Source organism: Schistosoma mansoni, chromosome 1 (assembly GCF_000237925.1).
Source record: "Schistosoma mansoni strain Puerto Rico chromosome 1, complete genome".
In the NCBI taxonomy this organism is placed as follows: Eukaryota; Metazoa; Platyhelminthes; class Trematoda; order Strigeidida; family Schistosomatidae; genus Schistosoma; species Schistosoma mansoni.
Window position 1 is genome coordinate 50,620,903 of NC_031495.1, and position 14,917 is coordinate 50,635,819.

Below are 14,917 nucleotides of genomic sequence, written 5' to 3' on the forward strand. Positions count from 1 at the left end.
ATCATGAGTCAATTGAAGGTAGACCACCATGGAAAACCTGAAAGCACTGAACGGCCGTTTCGTCCTATTATGGGACTCCTCAGCAGTGCGCATCCACGATCCCGCCTCGCGGGATTCGGACCCAGGACATACCAGTATCGCGCCAGAGCACTTAACCAATAGACCACTGAGCCGGCATCCAGCGGGATCGTGGATGCGCACTGCTGAGTAGTCCAACAATAGGACGAAACGGCCGTCCAGTGCTTCCAGGGTGGTCTAGCTTCAATTGACTCATGATCTTACCTATATAAAATCACTAAAATCTCCACAAAACCCCCTTGTGATAGTGATATATTTATTATTTGTTGATCGATTTTTAAATCAGTGGGAAATGAAAGAAGACCGAAACTGCTGATTCATCTAATCACTTGATAATATCAACATTTATTTTTCCTTAATTTCTCCAGTGGGTGTGTTTCACACCGAAATATTTCACAATATACTGTGTGTCTCTGGCAATTCTTCTGTTAGTATGAATTATAAATGTTACCAGGGCAACGATAATAAGTTTTAATTACTTTAAATGTGTGTGGATCACGTGTGCCACCACTTGAGGATTTCTGCTACTTACCGTAGTTCATATATCACTAGCTATCTACTGCTTGATTTACAGCATACAGTCAAAGTACTTTTATTTGTGCAGTTAGATTATGGTTATATGATACGTTTACCTAACTGAACTTGTATGAATATTACAATTCAGCTACCTTTCATCCGTCAATACAGTAAATCCATATGTATGTGGGACAGAAACTGGAATACTTGAATGGTAATATTGCTGGCACTAAAACTGGTCCGTTCAGTTCTGTGTACCCTATTGGAGTACACAAATTTGTTGTAAATGGTAGTTGGATAATTAAATGAATTATACTCAACATTCTCCATTTCATTATTAGTAATTTGGAATCATTGGAATAAGTCTATTTGATCCATACGTATGTTAGTTCGGAAATCCTTTTCCGGACAAATAGAAGTGAATTTAAGAGCATTGAAAATCAGGAGTATGGAATGGATGTCTTGTTTTAATTCCAGATGGAATCATTAGTATTCATACACTGAACTTCCATATGTTGCGGCTACCACATAGTCATTCAGATTATTGGATATTTGACAGCTTAGTTTAAGGCATCTATCGTAGACTCAAGCATCTACAGTTGTATGCCAAATATAATTATTTTACTAGGTGTTAATATGGAATTTCGCACATAGATGCTACCATAAGTCCTACTTGGTTATTCTGATCTTGTTATATACTAGCGAAGACATAAGTATGGGTAACTCCCAGGACCTATTATTGGAATATTATTCTATGTATATTCCTATTGTATAACTATTCAGTAACTAAATTATCTATCTCTATATTCATCTTATTATAAGCTTCAATTTGACCTATTGATTATTATATGATTTACTGTTCCTATGTTATACTCAGTTTATTGTCTCCCACGCTTACAGCCACATTTGGCTTGGTTTTGACAAATATTATTTTCTATTTTATGGTATGATGTGGCCTGTCTGTCTGATATATAAATAGAGTATGTTTGAAATAAACGATTCATATTGCCGAGGCTGCTATTGGTGTTCTGGGCTCAAGTGGACGGACTAGACGGATTAAGGACCAATAAGGACGCTAGATTACTCATACTGATTGGACGTCCTCGATTGTCACAGTGTCGAGGTCGTATAAGTCGTATTCTATTGGTGGATAATTCACGCGAGTTACGTCCTTGTCTAATTTGTAAGGTCACAACAAATTAGCGACGACCTTGAGCAAGTCATAATAATTGGATACAACCTTGATCAAAACATAACAATTGGCGACGGCTAGGTCAAGACACAACAGATCTCTCTACACATTACATATACACTGAAGGTAATTCATTGTTAAATGAATTTGTATTTGGGTCTCTTTCTAACAGTTCCCAAACAATCTCTTTCAAAGACAAAATACATATAAAGTACTACATGAATCCATTTTATTTCGTGGTTTAAACTACTATTCTGCAGGAACGTCCAAATCATAATCCTGAATACAGAAATCCAGTTCCTGTTTGTTCTGTGTGAAACCTTATAACGCTTCATTCACTCTCAAGGTAAATGACATAGCAGAACAGCATGCAGTTGCAGTCACATTCTGAACAGTTTTAAGATAATTAGTCGGTGAGTTTATCAAAAATATACTAAGTTGATAGGATACAATCATACATAACCACTACTTTTGCAAACATTGTTCTCCGTAGCTTATGTTTATTGTTAATTTAATTTGAATGCTATAGATTATATTTCTTAAAAGTATTTAATGAAACTATGACATTCTTTATAATGAAAACCAATATCAGTTAATGCGGATTTCCCCACGTTTCACGGAATATTTCATATTTTGGACTGAATTTCAAATTCACATTGAACTGAAGAACATGGTGGGTAATGTGGTAATGAATACCGTACTACCAAAACTTCAATTCCAAGTGTAAATATTTAAAAGGATTTATGTCTTTAGCCCGAGAAACCGGGAACCACTTACTAATCAACTTCCTATATTTTGACTGACTCATCTAACCACTAGATAATGTCAAAATTTATTTCCATTCAACTTTCGAAATAAATGTGAAGAGGAGCATCAGAACCGACAAACGTAAATATGTGGAAGATTTAGCAATGATGGCGGAAAAGGTTGCAAGAGAAGGAAACATGGGACAACTGTATGACACAACAAAGAAACTCGTTGGAAATTACCGTAAACCAGAACGACCAGTGAAAAGCAAGGAAGGCAAGGTAATCACCAACATTGAAGAACAACGAAACACGTGGGTGGAAAACTTCAAAGAACTCAAATTGACAAGGACGAACATCGAAGTAGCACCCACGGACCTCCCAATAAATGTTGGCCCGCCAACAATTGAAGAGATCAGCATGGCCATCAGACAAATCAAGATCGGCAAAGCAGCAGGACCAAACAACATCCCGGTAGAGGCACTGAAAGCAGATGTAGCAGCAACTGTAAAGATACTCCACACTCTCTTCAGTAACATTTGGGATGAAGAACAAGTACCAACAGACTGGAAATAAGGACTTCTGATCAAGAAACCAAAGAAAGGCGATTTCAGCAAGTGTGATAACTACAGAGGCATCACTCTTCACTCAATACCAGGAAAAGTATTCAACAGGGTGTTGTTAAACAGAATGGACTCCGTAGACGCCCAACTTCGAGACGAACAGTCTGGATTCCGTAAGGATCGATCATGTACAGACCAAATCGCAACACTATGGATCATTGTAGAACAATCAATCGAATGGAATTCATCACTCTACATCAACTTCATTGACTACGTGAAGGCATTTGATAGCGTGGACAGGACAACACTATGAAGGCTTCTTCGACACTACGATGTGCCTGAGAAGATAGTCAATATCATACGGAACTCCTATGATGGATTAAACTGCCAAATCGTCCATGGAGGACAACTCACCGACTCATTCGAGGTAAAGACCGGTGTGAGGCAAAGTTGCTTACTCTCACTCTTTCTCCTGATGATCGACTGAATTATGAAGACGTCAACATCTGGAGGAAAGCACAGGATACAGTGGACAGGTAGGATGCAGCTGGAAGATTTAGACTTCGCATATGATCTGGCTCTTTTATCACACACACTACAACAAATGCGGGAGAAGACGACCAGTGTAGCAACAGCCTCAGCAGCAGTGGGTCTCAATATAAGCAAAGGGAAAAGCATGACTCTCCGATACAATACAACATGCACCAATCCAATTATATTTGACGGAGAAGCTTTGGAGGATGTGGAGACCTCTACATATCTGGACAGCATCATTGATGAACGAGGTGGATTAGATGCAGATGTAAGGGCGAGGATCGGCAAAACAAGAGCACAATATCTACAACTGAAGAACATCTGGAGCTCAAGACAATTGTCAACCAACACCAAAGTCAGTATTTTTAATACAAATGTCAAGACAGTTCTACTGTATGGGACGGGAACTTGGAGAACTACGAAAGCCATCATCGAGAAAAAACAGGTGTTTATTAACAGGTGTCTACACAAAATATTTCGGATTCGTCGGCCAGACACTATCAGCAACAACCTAGTGTGGGAGAGAACAAACCAGATTTCAGAGGAGGAAGAAGCGCTGGAAGCGGATAGGACACAAATTGAGGAAAGCATCCAACTGCGCCACAAGGCAAGCCCTCACTTGGAAGACAGAAATGAGAAGAGTGAACAAAAGTTGGATAGAACTGGAAAGGGAGGCCCAGGACAGAGTGGGTTGGAGAATGCTAGTCGGCGGCCTATGCTCCATTGGGAGTAACAGGCGTAAGTTTGAAATAAATGTGTTACACACTGAAATGTTTCACAATCTATTGTGTACCTTTGGTTATGCATTTGTTTTCATAGATCAAACGGAGTATTGCATGAGAAACATGAATTAATTTAGTTAGCTCTAGGGAAGTTTTCACAGATAAAACTTCAGCTATTCCTAATGAGGGCGCAGATCCAGTTGTTACTTAGAATGAGGTTACACGTCTGTCAATGCATTTACAAACAGTCCAACCATGACTATCCAGTCTCTTCGCTTAGTTTCTACCAGAGATTTTGAGAATTCCGGTGATATTTCTATGAAATCATGTTAAAATGTAGATAAATATTATGGGTAAACAGTTGGCAAAATATAGTTACACAAGTAGTAAAGTAGAGTGCATGAAAATTTTTATTTTTCAAAGGTGTGAATTTCGTCTTATGACTGGGGAAAATTGTTAGTGGTGTTTACGACGAAATTTGTTAGTCATTTAGAAATGCTTGTATAATAAGGGACTAATAAATTGTTTTTTATTGTTGATAAAAGACCGATTAGACTTTAAATAACTTTTCTGAGGCATTTTAACATCAAGGTTTCAAAACGCTCTCGGAGTTAGATTTATAAATGATAAATGTTTTGTTACTAAACAGACCAAACCATCGTTAATGGAACTTAATCTTCCTATGCAAGTAGGAATTAGATTTGTAAAGAAAATCTAGTTTAGATTTAAGAACTACTGAATATAACGAAGAAAGGGTTAATTTCTGTTAGTCCGAAATCCCTTATAATGGTACACTTCTTAACCATTTTAAAGTCACTTCAAGAAAACGTCACATTAACACTAAGGTTCGCTAATATTGAGTTTAAGACTAAAATGAAAGCGCTTGGCAATTTCTAATTTTACACAACTGATGGCACGTGGCGTTATTATCAGTTTAACTTACTTATCTCATAAATCGTTTCCAGAAACGATAATGCACGCAGAACACTGCGACCTCTGGAACTGTTAAGCTGTCAATCATTAGTATCATCTGCTTAAACTACTGGTTTTTGTTACTTTACTGACAAAATCTAACTTTAGATCTCTTAACGTATAAATTAAATCTCTTTTTTCAATAGTCATTCATTAGTGACTTTACATAAAGTTAATTAAAAGCTTACAACAGCATCCCTACTCATAAAGCTAATCTTCACAAGATATTTCCCATCTCAACGAATAAATCCAGAGTCTCCCTTAAAGAGCTTGAATGAAGCAAGATGTAACTGAATTATTCCTAAGATGTTTTTAACATGCGCCACAAAGTGTTCTCTCGGGCCAACCTTCCTGTTAAACAATGTGTCTATTTATATCGTAAATGTTAGATGATTACGCCAAATCGGAAGCTCACATCATATCACTTGGTGGATTTTTTGAGCACGAAGTCGATGAAGAAAATTGTCTTCTGTACTACTTCACAACTGCTGATCAGATGAATTTGATAACTCATTTTCTTGATGTTGTTGGTTTTGACAGGACCTCCGAAACCAATAACGAAAGTTTGTATTTGTATCAAATAGTTGGATTTAATGGCAGTTGAACTTAATGGCAATACCTGTCTGTATAGCCTTTATAATTTGTGGATCTGTCGACAAATACTTACATTTTATGTCAATTCTCAGAAATAAATAACCAATTACGAATTTAAAACTAGTCATTTAATTGGACGAAACGAGATGAAAAACATAATTTAGAAAAAAAATGCAGAACTCGCGGTGCATTAAATAATATTCGATACCCTTGGAAATATTAAAACCGGTAAAAACAATTTATTCACAATTTGCTACAACAGGTTATAATTTGCTATTGAAGATACGATCGATTGTTTGATTTGAAACTGTGATAATTCATCAATTCCTTACAAAAACCTGCTTAATGGTTTATCATCCTGATATGACTAGATATTGCGTTTGAAAAAGGAACAACCAGTTAGCTCAAGAAAAAGTGACTTTACTATTTGATAAATAGACAAATCATGTTAAATTTCTCTCAGCAGTACCATAACTGATGTAACTCTTCTTATAATAAATTCCCTATATTATATGGAAAAATGTTTTGATACTTTAACAAGCACTTTACTAAGCCTTCCCTTTTGATAAATTCTTATTAATTATAGATTAGAAAAGTTCCATTTTCATCTTTTTCATAAATACTTGATTACTTTCTATCGGATCAATCAACAAATCTGATATTGCCGAATGAATACTTAACCCCTCATATAACAGCTTCCACATTCAAGTATATCACTGAGACACAAAATCAGTGACGTACATCTAAGAAAGACTGGTATATAAAGAATAACATGGAAATATTTCATGAGCCAATAATCTACCAGCAAAAAACATGATCCAGTTAACCTCAAAACTATGGTCATTTAGTTCACTGATGAACAATTTTGATTATTTTTCATACCCATGTGTGACCTTTAGAAGAAAGGAATAAGCGATTTCAGCAGACATTTGCAGTAGATGAAATGGTAAAACTGGTAGAAGTTACCCTAAAACAATCATATGCACGGTGGCAATGATAATGATGACAATAATAGTTCAAGACATTATGATAAAAGCTAATTACTTGGATAGTCTAACTGATAAAGAGTTAAACGATTTACTGAGCAATCTTAAAATAAGACTGGTTATCATAATAGTCGTAAATTAGAAATGAAAATCTGACTAAAATGAACGATGATTAAATGAATGTCAAATGGATGGTGGATGTCTATAAAGGTAATAGGTCGAAATAAGCAAACGGACAACTTTTCTTTTTTAAAATATTTTTCGAAAATATTAGGAAAAACGATAGAGGTGAACTGACTAGCATGGCTTTTTTTGACCACCCTTACCAGATTCCTGATTGTTTTAGAAGTTTGCAACGTGTAGCTAATCCAAATTACAAATTGAAATAGCCGATACACTTACGTTGTCCATGTCTTTGAAATGTTATTTGTATCCACTTATTACTTGTGAATTTACAATAATAGTGAAAGAATGTGAGTTTGAAACTTCATTCGAAGGTATTACTCCTCTCCAAAATATCAAGAAAGTGATAAAATTAAGTCATTAAACTGTTTATACTCTAAATATTAATGCTAGTATTTTCATACGAGTACATGAGAAACGGTTTGCTTCGCTGTATTTAGGTATTAAAAAAAATTGTAACTGGTATTTGTGACAAACAAGCTTTTTAAGAACTCAAGTAATGTCTACAGAATGAAGTCTAATTCAATATTTATTTATTTATTTGAACACAAATATTGGTATAAGACGGCACCAGATATATATGCACCACACAAAAAATGGTCATTTCATTTAATTGTGTGAGGGATATGATAATACCAGGGTGCCAAGTCCGAAGCAGGTGGTTTTCTTAGGGAGCCAAACCTCGAGTCTTTGACCTGAAGGTCCGACCCACAAGGCATTGGAGCATCGTAAGGAGATGCAATCCCATGGTAGCCGGTGACCAACAATAAGCTCATACGCTACTTGTTCCATCAGAGAACTGGAGCCCATGTACACCATTGGTTTGGAATAAGGGTTTCCTGACTCCCTGGGTGAACTCACCGTGTCCACTGGCCCGGTTAAAGCGCCGAATATTCGCTTTTCATCCTCTCATTTTCGTAAACAACACCGCCTCCACGAGAAGGCACTGAGTAGGACTTTCCTGGCAGAGGCTGTATACGCGTGACCGTATGAGAGCATTTCGAGAGGGCAGGCCCTCCTCACTCTCGGCCGTACCAGGGCATTTGGGAGCAGGAGCACAGCCTAATTCAAAGAACTTGGGTTATCACGAAATTAACTGTGATTCCTAAAACGCTAAAAATTAACGCTGAATTTTACAACCATAGTTAACCTTTTCATCAGAGTTCAACTTAAATTTCACGAACGATCCGATGTAAACAAAGAAAATTGGACACTTCAACACAAGATAATCAAACATCATCAACCACCCGACTTTATGGTGTCAAACAAGAAGTTTACAATAAACATATCTTACAACAAACTTACATGTGATATTTTATATTTACAAGACGTACGTACAAAGATCGTATCAAGATTGAAGCGAAGTCAATCAAGGTCTCGCAATGAATAAAGGCAAAAGTTTGCGGCTACTATACGTATATACATAATCTTCAAGTTGTATCCATTTTCATAGAAATCTCTTCGTGTACAGACTTTGATGACTGTGTAGGCATCAAATCATCTTTGACTGAAGATAGATCATCATCTACAAAAATTAATAATTACATTACGTGGCAGTTTATTTTAAATAAGACCTACCCTCAACAATTTTTTGTAAACCCTTTAGGGCAACCAAAAATAAATGAAATTGAGTTTTTCTAAGCTGAATTTTTCGGTCGTACTCTTCACTTAAATTCTCCAGTCGTTCTAAAGTAGCTTTTAATTTTCTATATTTTCTGTACACAAACAATAAAATCCATTTTTAACAATATGATATATTCAAAATACAAAAAAACATCTTGAAATAACTGACAAATACACGCACCGACAGTTTTACTGACAGATTTGTATAGGGACAGAAAGCTAAGTGTATTCATCAACATAGTGAATTATTATTACCAAACCAAGGTTTAAAAAACGGTATTTATTAATGACAATCTAACCAACGCTCAATTTGTTTGGAATTCAAAAAGATATTTGCATATCTGCCGAACAACATATTTGATATCCTGGACACGTTAAAAGTATGGGAGGTGATAATTTATTTTAACAGCAAATAAATTACTTCCATTGTGTTAAGTTCAGCGGACAGTTATAGACAAATAACGACTTTTAGTTCGATCATAATTTATTTCCATAACAAAAATAATAATGTACTTTATTTACCAAATACATGTCATTCAGTCAGTCCGTCATCTACAAAGCAGGATCAGGCACATGTATGCATCGGTCCCAGTTGCCATACTTCATTAGCACAACAAGATGAACACAAAATTCATAGAAGTAGTTACTTCAATGATAGTCATGTACAAAAGAAAGATTGCGTATAATAATATAATACAGGAAGAAAGAATTAGTTTATAAAAAGGGGTGAAGTAATTTTAATCTCATAGTTAAAGGGGAGACAAATATTGTATACACCTACACCATTGTGATCAATTCTCAGTCATGTCACCCAGTCTCCAACCATTGTTTACAATAGTCACGCGGACCCCAACTAAGTAGTCTGTATCTTCCAACATGACTCAGACTAGAAGTTAGTGACTTCAAGCAATGATGCCACGTTTTGGTTTGGCCGCCCCTAACTTTCTTCCAACCATCCCCTACACTGGTCAGCATTGCGCGTCGTGGTAATCGGTGTTCAGGCATACGTGACACGTGGCCCAACCATCTCACTTGATGAAGATTCACAATCCCATCAACTGATTTACTATCATTCCCTAATACCTTGTATCTAACCTCACTATTACTTACCCAGTGATCCCAGTAGATACCTTCCCCATATGTGACGTAAGTTGATAAAAGCCAAACGCGCCTTTTGAATCCGTACTGAGATTTCGTCAGACATCAATCCATTAGGGTTAATCAGACTTCCAATATAAGTGAACTTGACGCGTTCGACTACTTCACTCGCTATCCTTAGTTCAGGTGTTAACGCAGGCCAGTTCTGGAACAACAATTTGCATTTAGAGGAGAAGAAACGCATCCCCAACATACTGGCATTTTTGTTCAGTGCTACCAAAAGACTGCATTTTATCAGTGTCTTCACCAAACAGGACTCGGCTTTGAAATATAATTGTTTTTGATGGCCAGTGAAACACGGTCTAACTGTCACCTAATGGTTGAAAATCAAATGTGTAGATCACAGAGCCACCGAGCACTTAATTATCCAATGCTGGACGCTCCAATATCAAATGTTTGTAGCCATATTTGTTCTCATGAGGCTTATTGGGTGAATAAAATAACAAATGACTCGTCTGTGATGCACATTTTATGTTAGTAACCGCCTAATGGTTTTCAGAAACATTATCTAAAATATCTGAGAATAGAACAATTCGATGACAAATAGCCGTGTTCTACGACCGAACACTATAATAACTTAGAAAATGGTCAATAATATGAACACAAATGAACAGGATAAAACCCTTTGTGCTAAGAGAGCTTCTAAAAGGAAGACGCCGTTTAACTCCAATAGCCGATGAGTCAGAATCCAAGGTAATTTAGATTATAAAATAAAGGAGCATTATTGTCGTGATATTTACAACGAAAAATGCAATCAGAAACTTTCACTTGCCGTACTAACACTGAAGCGTAAGTTGATGAATAGTTCTTAATATAAAACCACTGCAAGATATAGAAACTTACTCAAGTGTCTCATCTCTCTCTGGATGATCACAGAGAACTTTGGCAAGACTGTCATACTCTGTTGAAATAAGCTAACTATGAACCAAATTACCTCGTCTATTTTTCCTGACAGTTTTTGCGGATCTCAGATCTTCTTTACATTGTTGAATGCGATTTTTTGCACTTTCAATGGCCGTTTCTATAAGGATAATTTTTGTAGTTGCAACATACCGATCTCTTTATATAAATCCTCATACTGTTTTTGCTGTTCGTAGTTCATAGCTATTACTAATGACGACTGTTCCATGGCGTTTTCACACTGGTAAACACTAGCTATAAGGGCTTGATAAGCTTCGTAGCTGTTCCAAATAAAGATTTCAGAAATCATTTACCCGTCTTCACCAACATCATCAGAAGCTACCCATCGAAGATAATTTTTAAGTAATAGTGTAATTCTGCGGTCATCATTTCCACTTTCGCCTTCAATTAAGAGTCTTCTCTTTATGATTTCGTCTATACAAGATATAAACCATATAAATTTATTGTACAACCAAACCATCCGTTACGGCGGACATCTGAAAACACTGAATATTCTTAAAAACTAAGTTGAATTCGCGTCTAGTATATAGACCAAAATTGTAGCCTGAATGCTCTACATGAATACAAGAAAAAAGGTTGCACCAATAAAACTAAAAAAACCAAAACCAAGATGAAAATATGGTCAAATTTAGTTGCAGAGCAATGAACCAAAAATAAGTTGCAGAAGAACCCAACATCGAACAAAAGGCTGAGATTGTCAAGCGCTTTTATCAAGTATCAATTAACATAGAGCAGTGATCGAATATATATGGCATTGTCCAAGAAGAAAAAAGCTTTTCACCAAACTAAAATGCCAAAGTAAATAATTAATGTAAGGGGAAAGTTCCGGACATAAGGGACACCTAGAACAAAAGGACTAGACAGCAAAAATGGTAGGTCGAATCTAATTGTTATCTCACTATTATAATAGACCTTATTGTACACCCAAATAACATCAAACAGTTGGAGTCTGATAACCTGAACAGAATATAAACTACCTAACGCATTAATTAACGAAAAATATCAGTTCCGAGGCTAAAACCAACGATCCGCAGAACTATTCTAATTTAGATTCTGATCAAAAAGTCAATCATTTACGCACATGAAGTGAACTTCAGGATACGCACGATAGAAAGGGCTTTCATGTTATTATTTCAGGCAGATTTTTACTATTTTAGAGGCCACTTATATGCAGAATGCCGCCAGAATACTTTGACTTGTAAAAAATTCTGAAAAGAACAAAAACGTAGATGCCCAAATTTGCGAAGCCAGCTTTGAATTTATTTTGGTCATCTCGTTACTTCATATTTGCCATAAAGGTGATGTGCTTCAAGCGGTTGCGAAAGCAACGTTTTATTGAAAGTTTGGTATGAAAGCTTTAAAATTTACCACATTAGGAGCAAGCAAACGCACAGAATCCAGGTAGATGCAGAAACCTAACATAAGAGCTTTGTTTTCAGAACTTCAGATGGTGCCTAAAAAATATGAAGTCTTTCATTCCTGTGGCACAACAATACACTATTCACTAACGGCGCTCCATGTGTATACATATAACCTGGATTGTTCGAGGGTATACGGCATATCAGACAATTATGTCTTGGATTCCACTTACACTAATACAATCAATCCAAGTTCGAAGATGCGTTATTTTGTTATAAGTAAATGGATCTATGTACATTACCTCGTGGTAGTATATGGGCGATCCTAAGCCACTTTGAAGACGCTAAAAATCGATTTTATTTACTTATAAAACGATTGTTGACAATAAACTTTAACAATAATGTAGATGAACAGGCTTAACAGAGATAATGAACATTTATGCATGAATTGTTGGGATTCACGTTACGGACAAACCTTGCGCCAAAACCTAGTCGGTTGACCCCCGCGCTTAGTACCTGCTACTGAAATAAGAACATAATGAACGATAAGTTGTAAGCTAAAGGAACTGAAAAAGCCAGTACCTACAGATGATGAAGTTGTGGGACTCAAGGCTCGTCTGCTCTAATCCTCCTCTCTACATTTTTGCTTGCTTCCGTGTATTCCGCCTGCATCTTGGCTTCCAAAGCTCTTGTTCAACTGTTGTTAATTTATGTATTCTTGATTTTCCTTTCTTGAATCCTGCTCAGACTATCGATAGAGATTCACTCTTCATGATGGTGTTTCTTGTGTTCCAGCACCTACTGGTACGTTGGAGCTGATGTTTCTTCAATCCCTTGGGTTGATATTATGTGGTTTTTGACTTATCTCTAAGTGCTTTCGTGGGATCGTCGTTTACTCAAACTTTTGTAGTGTTGCTTGTCTAACTATACAATCCTTAATCAGTGTCAATTCTAACCTGACCACCACCAGGGAGTGATCTGAAGCTGACAGACCGTCTCTTTATCCTCACGTCTTCTATGGACCTTTCGAATTTTTACTCACCCAGATGTAGTTAATCTGATTTTCTGTGATGTAGTCCGGTCAAGCCCGTGTGACTTTGCATATGCACTTGTAGGAGAGAATAATACTGACCATAACAATGTAGTTTAGGGCACAGATTTGCCAGTCGGTCACCACTGTTGGTCCTTTCTCCAAACTTCTGACGCCCCATTATACCTTTTTACTCAATTCTGTCCATTCTGACTTGACTTTCAGGTCCATCATCATATAACCAAGTTTTTCCCCGATCACTTCTATACGATGTATTGTAGTCTCTCATAAAACACAACTTAATCATTTCCACCACTAGAATTCGTGGGTGCACATCACTGGACAACAATAGTCGTGATCTCTCCCTTATTGGTCTTGAAAGATTCTCTGGTGATTCTGAGGCCATGGGTTTCCCATCCCTTAAGCTCTATTTGTTCTTCTGAGAGAGTTGGAAGAAATAATTGCGTGTGGGAGGGTTTTCTTCCTCATAGTCAGAATACAACTCTCTTAAAGTCATTCTTTCCTTTACAGACGCTGTCCACTGAGTTTCACTTCATTCGCTCCATTTCACTTCACCTTCAAAATGGCTAGGTTGTATCTCTACACTTTTGCAGCTATTTGAATGGGTTAATAGGCCTGTAGCGGTAAATACATCCTCAAAACATTGGCTCTGTAAGTGTTCGACATTGGATACTGACCACATTAGTTTTAACGAACTCACCTAACTGAAGGCTCTCGTTCATTCATTCGCACCAGAAGTTGAGCACGGTGTTCCAACTCGTGACGCCGTGCTCAACTTCTCCTGCGATCACTAGTCAGTTTACATCATCAGTCACTTCTCGATATATTGTTGATCTAACGAATATATCTCCCAACGTCCTCGCTTCTGACCTTTGATTTCACTTGGTGGGCACGAATCAATTATAGATGGTGTTTCTGGTTAAAGTGTTGTCAAACTACAATACCTGTGGCATCATCATTGGTGAGCCTAACGTTGTATGGTACACCAACGCATAAACTGCGAGTCCGTTCCTTTTTGGAACTCCATAAATCGTTGCTTTGCCTTATTTTTTACATATCGTGATATTTTATTCGTATTTTTGAATATTTTCCCTCATTCATCCTTATACTTTGAAATCGTTGTGAGAGTATAGACTTCTAAGCTACTTAAGGTCAAGACCCTTGTTTCAGCTAGTGCCTATTTGGCCGGACAATATCGAAACCTGGTTCTGCTACGCAATGGCCGACTTCTATGAGCACGGTATGATTGGTCCACACGCACAATTCCTCGCCATAGTAAAGGCACTACCGTGCAAATTCAACAGGTATGTAATACCTAGTATCTTTACTAGTGATGTTTCGGAACCTTACAAACCTCTAAAACGGTCGATCCTGAAACGCGGAGATATTAGCTATAGACAAATTTTAGACCAACTCCTCAATAATATTGACCTGCAACACGGTTCAGCAACAGATATGTTATTACGAATGAGAGAGGTAATTGGCCAAAGAACTTTCGATGCTGAACTGTTTAGACAATTTCCTTGTCTGAACTTCCTCATCAAGTGCAAGCAGTACTTATCACCTTTCAAAACAAGGCCGTAGACGAGCTGGCTGCACCTGCCAACCGCATTTCAAAGATCACCAAATATTCTAATGCCGAGGATTTTTCAGTCAAAGAAAAACCTCAAACGACCCAGAATGACATTACGGAGTTATGTCATACACTGACACGTTATCA

The 14,917-nt window shown here is 37.0% G+C and overlaps 1 protein-coding gene across 1 annotated transcript; it reads right to left on the reverse strand.

The window, feature by feature from the left end:
- Positions 1-8,378: 8,378 nt before the first annotated feature.
- Smp_059810 (hypothetical protein) lies at positions 8,379-12,645 on the reverse strand. Its single transcript, XM_018794752.1, has 8 exons — positions 12,621-12,645; positions 11,246-11,341; positions 11,082-11,202; positions 10,921-11,048; positions 10,802-10,888; positions 10,711-10,768; positions 8,665-8,801; positions 8,379-8,611 (listed from the first exon to the last, which is right to left on the reverse strand). The coding sequence occupies exons 2-8, from the start codon at positions 11,262-11,264 to the stop codon at positions 8,517-8,519; spliced, it is 645 nt and encodes a 214-aa protein (XP_018649133.1). The 5' UTR covers positions 11,265-11,341; positions 12,621-12,645; the 3' UTR covers positions 8,379-8,516.
- Positions 12,646-14,917: the final 2,272 nt, after the last annotated feature.